Here is a 14,899-nt window from a genome sequence, read left to right as displayed (position 1 = left end):
TGGGGATAGGAACCAGTGTCCTGAAACATCATCCAACGACGCTACAGTGCTTCGGAGATATAGACGCCAGCGCCTGTGTATGCATCAACGTACATGGTGTTTCCGTGAAGTTGTTACAAACTTTTAGGCATGATGGGTAAACGAAGCAAGGCACCTTGGTCCGGTAGAGAACGAGTCGAAAGTTAAAAGCGAAAATCGATATGGCGCCTCTGACAGCGGAATACATGTACTAGTACTGTAGTTGGTAAGAGTGTAGGGGAGGCACTTTCAGAGGTATGGACCAAAACAGGAAAGAAATTTCCAGTAAACATGGTCTGTCCAATGCATACCTGAAGAGCTAAGGTCATTTATTCATCTTCGCTACTGTGAAACATCTCCTCTATTCAATAAGTGCTCAAGCTCTTCACGTATACATTTTAGAGCCCATTTATACTAGACATTTTGTTCTTGTTTTGGTTCATACTATCACCTCTGAAACTTGCCTGACCTACAGTCTTAGCAACAAAAGTACGAGCACGTTTACTCCACTGGCAAATGCTTGTAACTTTCGACTCGTTTGTTTCCGGACCACAGTCCCTTACCTCGGATTGATACATTTACCATTTTCCGTCAATCCAGAAAGTTTGTAACTTCATCACGGAATTACCATACACACACACACATATACAAGTGCCAACGTCTATAACTTTGATGCACTGTAACGTCTCTGGATGACATTTCCGGACACAAATTGGTATCATCATTTTGTTCCTCAAGACACGCTCTACATGCCATCGAGGTTTAGCGGTACAAATATGGTGTCATTGATTATCGAGAGTGGCGCAAGAAGTATCGACCACCACAGAGATACAGCACAGCAAAGCAATATCACGAGGTGCCAACGAGATGATAGAAAGAAGCCGCGCCTCCCTTCGTTCCGAGGGTCCACCACGGCGCCTCTGCACTGAAACAGCGTCGCCTGAGGCCAGCAGGGCAGTTCAGTCTGAGGTCGGACGCTGCCCACGTCCGGAAGTTACTGTCAGAGCAGTGTCGTTGTGCACCATACTCGCTGTCACACAGCCGGCGTGCACCGTCGGGGAGTGAAGAGGGTCATGTCTCCTGTGAACTGTGCCTACGCACCATTGCTATCAAAACTGTGTCAATAAGGGTCTGTGGACCTGTGTTCATTGCTATCAGAACTGTGTCAATAGGTGTCTGTGAACTTGTGTTTTCTAGTTAATGTAGTGAAGCCACAGTATGGCCACTCTGAACTTGCATCAATTCGCCACTCAGTAACCATGATTAATTTAGTTTCTTCTGAACAGCCACTGCACGTGTGTACTTTCATAGTCAGTAAACTCACTGTTTCAATCGATCTTACCTGCACAGCTGTCACAGCATCGTTCACTGCGGCAGACATCTCCTCTGCCAAGGCGTTTGGTACGAGAAGGTCGGGGTTCCTGCCGATGACGGTGCTGCAGAAGTTACGGTAGGCTGCCAAGAACACTGAAGGGTGAACCTCGGTAGCTGCGCCTCTAGTCCGGGCTAGGCGCTCGCTCACGAAGAGACCACCATCGTGGAAAGCCTCCAGAAATCCCTCCAGAATCTGTAAACCAGCAGCCCACTTTATGCATGCTTACTTTCCAATTACATCTGGCAGAAATAACCATTTATCCGATTTGCATGCTAGAATTCATAGTGTCTCGCTTATTTTTCTATCCCGCAGCATGCACTCTGAGCTGATAGGAATCAGGAATTGTGTACCACAGGGTTCTATCTTGGGTCCCTTATAGTTTCTAATATACTCTTCCAGAAAAAAAAAATTAGTATAGTCTTCTAGAAGTTTCCAATTCCCTCAAGATTTATTGTTGCAACAGTGCATTACATTTACATTTACATTTACAGATAAACAGCATAAGCAGTTCTGACATACCACATATCGACCTATGCCGAAACATCATATTAGTATTTGCTGTAACAGCCATGGGCCCAATGCAGGCACTGACTTTGGCACCCACTCGACAGTAGAGATGGCTAGTACTGTCTGGGGACACATTACATCACGCCTGCTTGACCAGCTCACACACCTCTGTAGCAGTTGGGTTCAAATGATTCAAATTCCTCTGAGCACTATGGGATTCAACATCTGAGGTCATCAGTCCCCTGTAACTTAGAACTATTTAAACCTAACCAACCTAAGGACACCACACACATCCATGCCCGAGGCAGGATCCAAACCTGCGACCGTAGCAGTCGCGCTGTTCCAGACTGAAGCACCTAGAACCGCTCGGTCGCACCGGCTCTGTAGCAGTTGATATCTGACCAGCGGCACAAGTCACTTCTCGTCCTATCATATCCCACACATGCTTCATTGGAGACAAGTCCAACGATATTGCTCTCCAGTGAAGTTTCTGCACATCTTGTAGAGCACATTCAAGTTCATGGGCAGTATGTGCAAAATCAACAAACGAACAGTGGTAAAAACCATCTGGACATACCGACCGCTGGTCAGCGTCCTCTCGAGAAACATCAAAGGTGAACAAGAGTTGTAGCTTATCACACCTCAGACCATAAGGCCTGCAGAGGGACTAGTGTGTCTTGGACAAATGAATTCTATGCGACAGTGCTCACCTGGAGTACATCGTAGCGCAAACGACCATCATTTGCCCGCAGACAGAATCTGTTTTCATCACTGAACACAGCAGCACGTCATTCCATCTCAATTGCGATTCTCTGACGCCACCACTCGACCCAATCACTTCTGTGCTGAGGGGCGAGAGGAAGAAGGGCTAGAGGTGTGTATGCCTGTAATCTCACTGCTAACAACCGATTTGCATTGGTTCATATTGACATTTCTGGGCTCCCAAACCCTCTTATCTGCGCTGTGGTTGCTGTATGATATGTTAAGTCTGTTCATACAATATGACGATCCTGGCAGACATATGTGCTGCATGGACGTCAAGAACATCATCTGCAGTGTGAGTGTGCCCAATGATAGCAAACCGCTGCAATAACTGAGCAGCACATCCAACTTACCTGGCCAGTCTGTGAAGGGATCATCTCTCCACTCACTCGGAAGATCACAATTTAACCCCTTTCAAACTCGCTCAGTTGGCTGTGGGAGCATGAGTGTGTCTCTGTGGCATGGGTGTCTACTTGCATCACGCTTTTGCACCACATGGAACACTCTTGGTGTGACCATTCCCTATTAAAGAGTACACACAGACAGTACTCTGGTACCTGTGCCACTACACTATTTGTTGGTGGACAACGTTGAAAACATTATCGATACATCTACCATCCTGTAGGTGGCATATACTCTCATCACATCAAAATCGACATCGTCTTTTCAGGTGTACTATCTTATTTCCAGCAATGTATATTATTGGAGACTCTGTTGTGTATATCTGTAGTGTTTATTAAGCTTATGGAAAACGCTGCGCAAAAAACCAACATTATACAAATACTGGGGCTAGGTCAATGCCACCAGACATTCCATTGTTTCCAGATGTATCCAAGATGGCGACGATGACGTCATCCACAATGGCGGCATGTAGACTTGGCAACAGTGCATGACGTCTTTTAAGATGGCGGATTTTGGTGGTAAGTTTGAATTTTGGTGGGAAGACAGGTCAATTGGGCTATCTCCACTAACCTAACCCCTTCCCCCAGAAAATGATGGGAAGTTCAAATTCCATCAGGACAATGCAACACACCTCTACTAACCTAAGAAAATGGCGGGAAAATAGGTCACTTGGGCTACCTCTACTAATCTAAGTCATCCAACCGTCACCTCTTCCTAGGGATTGGCAGGAAGTCTGAATTTTGGAGGGAAGATAGGTCAATCGGGCTATCTCTACTAACCTAAGGAAATGGCGGGAATCAAAGGACTGTTGGGCCACCTCCATAAACCTAAGTCACCCGACCGCCACATCATCCTAGGAAATGATCGGGAGAGGACTCAGCCTTGCTGGACATAACTCTTTATTATTTTGCATGCACTATTTATTTAAACAATTTGATTCAGTACAGCCATTAAGTGTGTTCACCACAGATCCGGACTCCAACTGACCTAGTACACAGTACCACCACCAGAGGGTGCTGTCATCCCTCATGTGATGTAATCCAAGATGGTGGGGGAAATGGTGGGAAACAGTGTTGTCGCCATGAGGTCCAAAGTCTAACTGATCTGGTACACTGTACTACCACCAGAGGGAGCTGTCATCTGCTCTGTAATGTGACCCAAGATGGCTGTCTGGAGAGAGGAAGGAGTGTGCTCTATTTTTTTTGGAACAGTTTATTTAGGGCTCTATTATATTTACCACACTGATGTAAAACACACGCTCTGAGATGCTTGGGGTCACACCACACAGCCCACCGACATGTAAACTACATAATGCACTACAAACAACTCCTAAATTACTGAAATAATTTCAGTACAGACCTGCAAAGTCCTACTAAACAATGCAGTACACTAATGTGCAGACATGAAATCAACTGTCCAAATAATGCATAGCTCAGCCTACAGACCTACTCGCTAAATAATGCAATATACACTCAAACAATATACACAAGCATCCCTTGCCACATCCTGTCCACTGGACCGAACAGGCTACTCAGTGAAGTGACGCGGCCATCAGCTGCCAAGTCACGAACAGGTGCCCGCAAGCAGGAGGGGCCGGGATTCCTTTCATAGTTGACACCTGAGAAATTCCTCTTGAAATACCTGATCACCTAGGCACTGTTGCTGATGCGACTGGACAGGAGCGAAGACCTATTTGCAGAGTGCAGATACTCCGAGGTGTGCACACATTGAGGTCACCGCTCCCACGCTGCTGCTGCCTGCAGCGAGCATCTGAAAGTTGCTTCTATTTACGGGTATACAGTTAGAGCTCTCCAAGTGTACACTGACGTCACAGAACTCCAAGATGCTCTCACGCTGGCCCCATATGTGAGACGCATCTAGCCCAACTTACCTGCCCAGCATGACTGATGCAACGCCGTAAAATGAGTGTGCATAGCTACACACCATCGCAAGTGCATCTAACAAGGTTCTCAATCTTATACTGATGTTACATGCACCAGTGGACCTTAAATGGCTTCTCTATATGGTCCAACGCAGGTATGTGCTTGAATGGAGGGACGATTCCAAATCCCAGACAGAATTTCTGGTGGATAGCGTAGCATTAAAGATTTGAAAAGTTAGTCTAGATTTCTCACGACCTCATCAAACCATCTACTACTGTTTGAGATCCTTCTCAATCAAGTATTGCCTATAGCCCAGTGGATATATCACTGACATGGCATCGAGACAGAATGTATTACAAATACTGTAGAAATATCTAGCTGTGGTGTCGTGACGGATTCGCAAATACCGGTTTCATACCACGATCCTTAGCCGAATCAGTTTCAAAATTCAGCGATTCTGTTACGAGTTTGCACCATCAGCGATCTGTAAGCACACTGTTGGTGTGATAATATACACTCCTATGATCACCATCATGGTACTTGTCTTGACAAAAAAACCATATGATTCGTAAGTAATGCCATACCTCGATTTATAAAGCGAGTGTAGCTTTTACCATTGATACTTGTATGCCTCTGTATAACCAAGACCACTTGTGATGGTAATATGGTTGCGGTTTTTTTTTTTTTAAACATTCACTGTAAGATGATTATGTGTCTCTTTCTAAGACACAGTGGTAACACTTGCAAGATAAACTTATGGAAATCTCGACCCATCATTGATTCTCGGTAAGTATTATTTCGTATCACTACCAAACAGTTATTGATGAAGTATTATACTTAGTAGTAGGGGGGGAGGAGGTTGTGTGATAGGTTTGCATTGAGCATCAGGCTTAAAAAAAATGTGTATGTGGAAAGGTAATGACTATGTCCAGTCGCAAGGAGGGTATGGATTTGACTTGGAGTACTGTGATAGCAAAGGGAAGAGTATGTCGAGTCATAAGAATGGTAGTGATATTTCTATTTCCAGAGCCACCACCATCAGCAGGGTGTATTTCCGATACTTCGCTAATTGTCAAATGTTGTTCAACTGAGACCGCAATCGTAACATTTAGTTGTAAGTACTGGGATAAAATATACATAAGGCCAATTTTGTAGGATGATTCTGTCTATGTGTGCCTGGCCTGCAGCGCCGGTGACTTGTGCGTGAATGATTCACATGTCTCGTTAACTGTAGGAGTCGTCCGTATGGAGAGGTCTGTTGGAATGCAAGAATGTAGCTGAGTTAACTGTGTCATCCTCTAGACGGCCGAATAGCGAACTAATACTCAGTATGTGTTGGATAGCTTTCGTGATCACGTTAAAAATTGAGAAGATTGAATGTGGACATGTGTTTGCGCTGGACTATTATTCCCTTCCACGTAAATTATTCGGTTGAGTGCTTCTTCTCATCTCACATCTTTATTTAGATGAGAGAACATCGATTGTCATGTCCGCATATAGCAGGTGGAGGACACGTTTCTTGGTTCTCTAGACATGAGAAACACCTTAGTTGACTTTGTAAATTATAGTGATGATTTCGAATCTGTTACATCACCGAGATCGGTATTCGCGAGTGGAAATATCATTTTCGTCTATTTGTTTTGAGTTCTCATGTAAAGGTCTTTGCAGGCGGGATAAGTGCTTAAGTTTCGGGTTTGTACAGAAATAATTTCCAGTCTATATCTTCCGAATTATGTTGTGTGAGCGATTGGTAAGATACTGCTGTGTGCTTGATATCGAGAAGTAGCGCGAAAATGGTATGATATTCCGGCAAACCATCCGAAAATACATGTGTTCTTGTAATCCCAGAGTCTGGAGATAGGTGTAGAAAAGCAAATAAGGAGGTCTGGACCAGAAACAGTAACGCGTTTGTGCCGAGGGGAAACAAGCCTGAATTTATAAAACAGCTCTGAGAGGGACTTTGCTCCGTTGAGGTCGCTCTGGTCACATGTTGGAGTTGGATGTATGGCTGAGGATAAGAACTGTACATTTACTACATCGACACGGTACATGGTGATATATTGATGGGTTGGGGGTAGGTTTCACGCTCTAATGTACAAGCTCCTGTCCTCAGTGGAAGCGTGGTGTAATTGAGTAAGAGTCTTTCTGTGTTTGACGATATGTAGGGGCAATTTGCAGGGTTTATTTGTCGGTGCAATGTGACGATCTGCGTAAAATAGTTTTATTACCGCTGAAAGTCTCGCCTGCAGAAAGAAAGAAAAGGTGGATGGTGCTTTCACACCTGCTGCATCAGTAATTTGGAGGGAAAATTCGATAAGAGCCAATCGTAGTGCTCGACTCATCCTTTGTGCTGGGATATAATAGTCTCTACATGGCTGTGAGAACGTTTGCGTATGTTGAAAGCAGTAAGGGTAACATGTGATGGATGGGGTGCCACGTTAGGAACACGAGAGAGAATGCATTCGACATTATTCTGCGCTATTTTCGTGAACAGGTTCTGTTAGATAAAGAATTTTTCCATGTGGACAAGCTGAGACATCAAGAAAGCGAGCGTTAACGATTCCTGGGACACTATACAATTTTCAAGAGGTCGACCCGGTTCTTATTTTTTATGTAGCGATGTGACATCAGTATAATATTGAGAACCTTGTTAAATGCGCTTGCAATGGTGTGTAGTCACCTTGGCAGGTAAGTGTGGCCAGATGTGTCTCGAATATGGGGCTGGCATGAGTGTGGCATGGTGTTCTGTGACGTCAGTATAACATTCAGAGAACTCTAACCATATACCCAAAAACAGAAGCAACTTCCACATGCTCGCTGCAGGCAGCAGCGGCGTGAGAGCTGTTTCCTCGACCCGCGTGCTTTGGAGCATCTACACTCTGCAAATAGGTCTTCGATCCCGTCCAGTCGCGTCAGCAACGGTGCCTAGGTGATCACATATTTCAAGAGGAATTTCTCAGGTGTCTGCTACGAAAGGGATGCCGCCACCTTATGCTTGTGGGCACCTGTGTGTGACTTGGCAACTGACAGCCGCATCACTTCATGAGGGCCACTTGTAGCCTGTGCAGTCCAGTGGACAGGGGGCGGCAGGCAGTGCTTGCATGCGTTGTTTGAGCGTATATTGTATTATTTTGCAAGCAGGTCTGTAGGCTGTGCCAAGCATTATTTGTGCAGTTTACAAGTTGATTTTGTGTCTGCACATTAGTGTACTGCATTATTTAGGAGAAGTTTGCAGGTCTGTACTGAAATTATTTCAGTAATTTAGGAGTTGTTTGTAGTGCATTATTTAGAAGTATTTTACATGTCTGTGGGCTGTGTGGTGTGACCCCAAGCATGTTAGAGTGAGTGTTTTGTATCAGTGTGATAAATATAGTAGATCCCTAAGTAAATTTTTCCAAAACATATAATGTACACTCCTTCCTCTCTCGAGACAGCCATCTTGGATTACATCACAGAGCAGATGACAGCTCCCTCTGGTGGTTGTACTGTGTACTAGGTCAGTTGGACTCTGGACCCCATCGTGACCACACTGGATGGCGGTAGTGCCTCAAATTGTTCGAACAAAGACTGTATGCAAAATAAAAACTTGTGCCCAGCACAGGCTGGGTCCTTTTCCCTGCCAATTCCTAGGAAGAGATGGCGGTTCGATGACTTAGGTTAGTAGAGGTAGCCCAACTGCCCTATCTTTCCCGCCATTTTCTTATGTTAGTAGAAATAACCCGATGGACCTATCTTACCTTCAAAATTCAGACTTCCCACCAGTCCCTAGGAAGAAGTGACGGTCGGATGACTTAAGTTAGTAGAGGTAGCCCAAGTGACCTATTTTCCCGCCATTTTCTTATGTTAGTAGAGGTGTGTTGCATCGTCCTGATGGAATTTGAACATCCTGCCATTTTCTGGGGGATGCAGTTAGGTTAGTGGAGTTATCCCAGTTGACCTATCTTCCCACGAAAATTCAAACATCCCGCCAAAACACGCTATCTTGGAAGACGTCATGTGCTGTTGCCAAGCTTACACATCCCCATATTGGATGACATCATCGCCTCATCTTGGATACATCTGGCAACAAAGGAATGTGGGGTGGCATCAGCCTAGCCCCACTACTTGTGTAATATTGGTTTTTTGCGCAGCATTTCCCATAAGATTAATAAACCCTACAGTTATAAACAACAGTCACCAATAACATATTATCCTTCATTATTTACAAGTCTACCAACACCGGAATAACTTTTCGATTCCACAACCTTGGAAATCACGTGGTTTTGAGGAGAAGTACTTGGGAAGCCATGTTTGGAGCTCATTTTCATTCAGAAAGGAAGTTCCTTGAAGATTGTTCGACTGAGAGCGAAATATCTCAGAGCGCAAGATCAGGTGAATAACATGAGCACAGAGTGACTTCCATGCCCAACTCCTGTATAGTGTTTTTTGCCAGTCTAGCAAGATGCAGGGAGGCTTTATCGTGGAGTACCATCACTTCACACAGTCTTCCTGGTCGTTGTTCTTGGATTACGTCTGTAAGACGTCTCAGTTGTTGACAATAAATGTCGGCAGGAATTCATGGTATGTCACGCAGTTGCTGTTCCACCAGACACATGATATTATCTTTTGTGAATGCATGCAGATCTTTGTATGGGGAGATTCTACATTATTTGGGCTCAAACTTTCGTCCTTTTTCCTTATCTTAGCATATGTATGTATGTACTATCTATTAAACGAAGGACCCAGAGAGGCTTCGTCCCGCCGTAGCCCTCAGTGGTTCAGAACCCCACAATAGGTCACAGCAGTCCACCCACCACCGCTGCCCTACACCGAATCCAGGGCTATTATCTTAGCACAGGGCTACCATTTGTCGTCACCAGTACTAATAAATGACAGGAATGGTCACTGTTGTCCAGAAGCCAATTGATGACAAGCAAGCAACAATCTACAAATGGCCAACCTCTGAGTCTTGTGGTGTTGTCTAAGAGCACATGGTACCCATACACTAGATTTTTGAACCTTTGCCATTGCATGCAAATATCGCACCATGGTGGAATGATCAAAGTTCATAACTTTTTCCAGTTCTCAAGTACACTGACCAGGATCATTGTGGATTAGTGCATTTAAACGATCTTCATCAAACATCTAACATCTTCTTAAACGTGGAGAGTCACTAACATAAAAACAATCCTACTTAAAACGAGAAAACCATTATCTTGTCATGCTCTGTCCATTGGCATTTTCCCCATAACGATGTTTCTGGCTGCCTCCCCAGCTGTCACCCCTCTACTGAAATCAAACAAAAAAAATTTGACGGAAATGTTCCTATTCTGTACTCAGCAACCCATTTTAACGCATCCACAGCTCCACTCACCATCTCCAAACGACAAAACGATAACATGTAAAATCAGATAGGAACAGTGAACTACAAATAAGAAATGCAATCGATAAATAAGCCCATAGCTATTGGAATACCAAAATACAAAACAAAAACGCATCAAACTTATGCCACAACCTAATATTTTTCATCTCGACCAGAATGACTATGTTTTTGGAGTATAAATTTTAACTTGTTTATTTTGGATTCCAATTTATGTGTTGCGCATATGATATGATGAACAAGACAATGACAGTATAATCGAAGGGTTTCAGTCTTCTGATGTATGATCTTGAGCTCTTGATTTAAACAACCTACAATCTCTGTATGTTGTGAATAAAAGTTCTTTCACGTGCACCCATTGGGACAAGAGGCTCCTTTTTCATTTCTTGCATGTGTATTTTGCCCATTCCTGCAAGTCCCTACAAACAACGAAAACTGCCTAGCTCGAACAATGAAAGCTAGCTTGTTCACCTCAGAGCTGATTGTGAGGTTCTTGAGTACCCAGTAGGTTTTCCAGAGGCTGCTGTTAAAGGATGCACCTTACCTGTGCTGGTTAACTCACCTCTGAGTGGAATGTTGGGTTGATAAGTTTGCGGTGCACCTTCCACCGGCTAACATCAATGGTGACTAGCCCATCACCGACGAAGGCCCGCATAGCGTTGGTGCATAAGGTGCCACGGTCTATCAGCTTTGACGTCAGCAGGATGTGCTGCACATCGTCTGGGTGTGCCACCGTCACCAGCAGCATTGGCCCCACATACAGCCTGCCACAGGATAACCAGGGTACCCACATGTTCATTTGTTGGCATGGCAGACAAAATCCTGTATATGTATAACTAATGACTGTGACACAATAGTTGAGAAAAACGACAATAGACCAGTGACTGTATAAGATCAGTAAAACCCTCTAAGAATTCATTACGATTTAATGTCTTCAAATTCTGTAATCAAAGTCTCTAAACGTCTTGGCAGCAAGTCAAAGACGGGGTGCATCTGTTTCTGGAGATTTCTATAAATAATTCATTCGTCTTTGACCACAAAAATTCATTAGTAGCAACGGCGGTTTGCAATGAACAAGTGCTGCCAAATAGTCTATATCTACATGCACATGGATATTCCGAAAATCACACTTGAATGCCTAGCAGAGTGTTCGTCAAACCAGCTTCACAATAACTCTCTAATGTTCCATTCTCGAACAGCGCACACACAAAACGAACAGCTATATCTATCTGTGAGAGCTCTGATTTCCCTTATTTTATTATGATTACCGTTTCTCCCACATAGGTCGGCGTCAACAAAATATTTTCGCATTCTGAGGGGAAGGTTGCAGATAGAAATTTCGTGAGAATGTCCCGCCGCAACGAGAAACGCCTTGTTTCTATTTTGTCCACCTCAAATCCTGTATCACGACCATGACACTTTCCCTCCAGTGTCTCACGGCAGCCATATTCGACGCACTAACAGTGGAGTAAACATGCAGGACAACAGAGTTGCGATGCTATCATATTTCAAAGATTATTTCATCATTCCTCATGCGCCTATCTGGGCATTGTCTTGCTGAAGTATGCCATATGGTGTTACCTCAAGACAGAACAGTACATCATGATCCAAATCCTCCCTGTAGGAGGTGAGATTGTATGTTGACCGAAGCCAATTCCATTGAGAGTTCGTTTGGCAGTCCACTGAACAACTTATTGTACTAGAACTGCAGTCACCATGGTAACACCTAATACGTAAAGAACCATCACTGTAAGACATTTTGAAATGATTAACAGTAATAAAATACGACCCTTACCTCAGCAAATGAAGACTGACATTCATGTGCCTCTCGAACAGTATGTGGTTTGTGATTTTTTGAAAGCATAATAGTATATGTGACATGGATCCAGCCTCCAGAGAACGTCTTCAAAGAAGATGCCCAGATAAAAGAGTAACATGAATGCTGCTACTGAATCAGGATGTCAAGACACCAAGATAAGTTTTATATGACTATCCAACGTATTATTTTCATAAGAAGATAATAGCTCATAAGATTCGAAAAAGGTGAAATGTTGTACCTCCATCCAATGTGATCAAGAAATCTGGGAATAAAAAATTGTTTTCCAAAGTAGAGGGTGGTGTACTCACCTTTCTGAAACACAAAGAGCTGGACAAGGAGACATTTAACTTTACATAACGTGAGATCATAAATGAGGATATCTTGTTAACAACAATCATGGAGATTTTCGAAGCTGCTGCTTTTGATGAAACTCGTAATTTTCAGATTAAAAGATGGTCATATGGCATGTTAAACAGATCGAGAAACAAACAATGGAGCATTTCTACGAATTTACAACATGAAGTCAAGACATGGTCGGCAATGTGGATCACATAACTGCATCACAGTTGCATTTGATTATGCTGGCAACTAGTTTCAAACTACAAAGGTAATTTCCAACCCAAGTCTTTTGAAGATAAAATATAAAACATTATAAGAAAACATAAAAATTAGAAAAGTAAAATATAGGTTATAAAATTTCGTTATTTGTTCGCTAAAGTATAATACACCTGCTCTAACAGCGCTTAGTTAGTTGACAGTAAATTTACACTTTCAGTAGCCAGTATACACATACACTCCTGGAAATTGAAATAAGAACACCGTGAATTCATTGTCCCAGGAAGGGGAAACTTTATTGACACATTCCTGGGGTCAGATACATCACATGATCACACTGACAGAACCACAGGCACATAGACACAGGCAACAGAGCATGCACAATGTCGGCACTAGTACAGTGTATATCCACCTTTCGCAGCAATGCAGGCTGCTATTCTCCCATGGAGACGATCGTAGAGATGCTGGATGTAGTCCTGTGGAACGGCTTGCCATGCCATTTCCACCTGGCGCCTCAGTTGGACCAGCGTTCGTGCTGGACGTGCAGACCGCGTGAGACGACGCTTCATCCAGTCCCAAACATGCTCAATGGGGGACAGATCCGGAGATCTTGCTGGCCAGGGTAGTTGACTTACACCTTCTAGAGCACGTTGGGTGGCACGGGATACATGCGGACGTGCATTGTCCTGTTGGAACAGCAAGTTCCCTTGCCGGTCTAGGAATGGTAGAACGATGGGTTCGATGACGGTTTGGATGTACCGTGCACTATTCAGTGTCCCCTCGACGATCACCAGTGGTGTACGGCCAGTGTAGGAGATCGCTCCCCACACCATGATGCCAGGTGTTGGCCCTGTGTGCCTCGGTCGTATGCAGTCCTGATTGTGGCGCTCACCTGCACGGCGCCAAACACGCATACGACCATCATTGGCACCAAGGCAGAAGCAACTCTCATCGCTGAAGACGACACGTCTCCATTCGTCCCTCCATTCACGCCTGTCGCGACACCACTGGAGGCGGGCTGCACGATGTTGGGGCGTGAGCGGAAGACGGCCTAACGGAGTGCGGGACCGTAGCCCAGCTTCATGGAGACGGTTGCGAATGGTCCTCGCCGATACCCCAGGAGCAACAGTGTCCCTAATTTGCTGGGAAGTGGCGGTGCGGTCCCCTACGGCACTGCGTAGGATCCTACGGTCTTGGCGTGCATCCGTGCGTCGCTGCGGTCCGGTCCCAGGTCGACGGGCACGTGCACCTTCCGCCGACCACTGGCGACAACATCGATGTACTGTGGAGACCTCACGCCCCACGTGTTGAGCAATTCGGCGGTACGTCCACCCGGCCTCCCGCATGCCCACTATACGCCCTCGCTCAAAGTCCGTCAACTGCACATACAGTTCACGTCCACGCTGTCGCGGCATGCTACCAGTGTTAAAGACTGCGATGGAGCTCCGTATGCCACGGCAAACTGGCTGACACTGACGGCGGCGGTGCACAAATGCTGCGCAGCTAGCGCCATTCGACGGCCAACACCGCGGTTCCTGGTGTGTCTGCTGTGCCGTGCGTGTGATCATTGCTTGTACAGCCCTCTCGCAGTGTCCGGAGGAAGTGTGGTGGGTCTGACACACCGGTGTCAATGTGTTCTTTTTTCCATTTCCAGGAGTGTAATACATAGTCACAGTGAATGTCAGAACGATTTCACATTGTAGACGTGTTCACCAACTGCAGCTGAAACAGACTAAAGCCTAGTGCTGAAGACAGCCCCACGAGAAACAGATGGTGTCACGCTATCTCACTTGGCATCCGTACAGGCTCCTGCAGTCAATGATACAAATCATAAATATTCCTGTGCATCTTTATATAGCACATAAAAAATGTTATATCACAACTAACAAATGTCAATATCTTGCATCGTTGTCAAAATAATCCACATGGATAAATAATGCAACGCCCTCCATTGTCAGAAAATTTCCAGGAGAGATTTTTCTTATTTCAGAGTTTGCAGTACCAAAAAGGAAAAAATGCTACTTTTTTTTGTTTCCTAGTATATGTGCATGCTTGAGATGACCTTGGCTATGTTTCTGCACAAACTCACTAGGTGGCAGGGCTGTGATTAGCACCACACTGTTTGGGTTATTGACGCATTACTTACGGTGACACAATGGATACTGATTGTGAGCAAAGAGTGAGCTTCAGTTCTGCTTTAAGCTCGGGTAAATCCCTAG

At 44.7% G+C, this 14,899-nt stretch overlaps 1 protein-coding gene across 2 annotated transcripts in view; it reads right to left on the bottom strand.

Moving 5' to 3' along the window:
* The window catches only part of LOC126095006 (cytochrome P450 4C1-like), a 196,132-nt gene that overhangs the window by 125,291 nt on the left and 55,942 nt on the right, over positions 1-14,899 (bottom strand). For both annotated transcript variants that reach the window (XM_049909665.1, XM_049909664.1), the window contains exons 3-4: positions 10,869-11,070; positions 1,361-1,585 (exon numbers count right to left, since the gene is read on the bottom strand). In XM_049909665.1, the coding sequence (XP_049765622.1) occupies positions 1,361-1,585; positions 10,869-11,070 (427 nt within the window). The remainder of the gene's footprint in view (positions 1-1,360; positions 1,586-10,868; positions 11,071-14,899) is intronic.

The sequence above is a fragment of the Schistocerca cancellata genome, chromosome 8 (genome assembly GCF_023864275.1).
Source record: "Schistocerca cancellata isolate TAMUIC-IGC-003103 chromosome 8, iqSchCanc2.1, whole genome shotgun sequence".
NCBI classification, from domain to species: Eukaryota; Metazoa; Arthropoda; class Insecta; order Orthoptera; family Acrididae; genus Schistocerca; species Schistocerca cancellata.
Note: the sequence above shows the minus strand (reverse complement) of the source record. Positions and strands in the feature narration are given on the sequence as shown.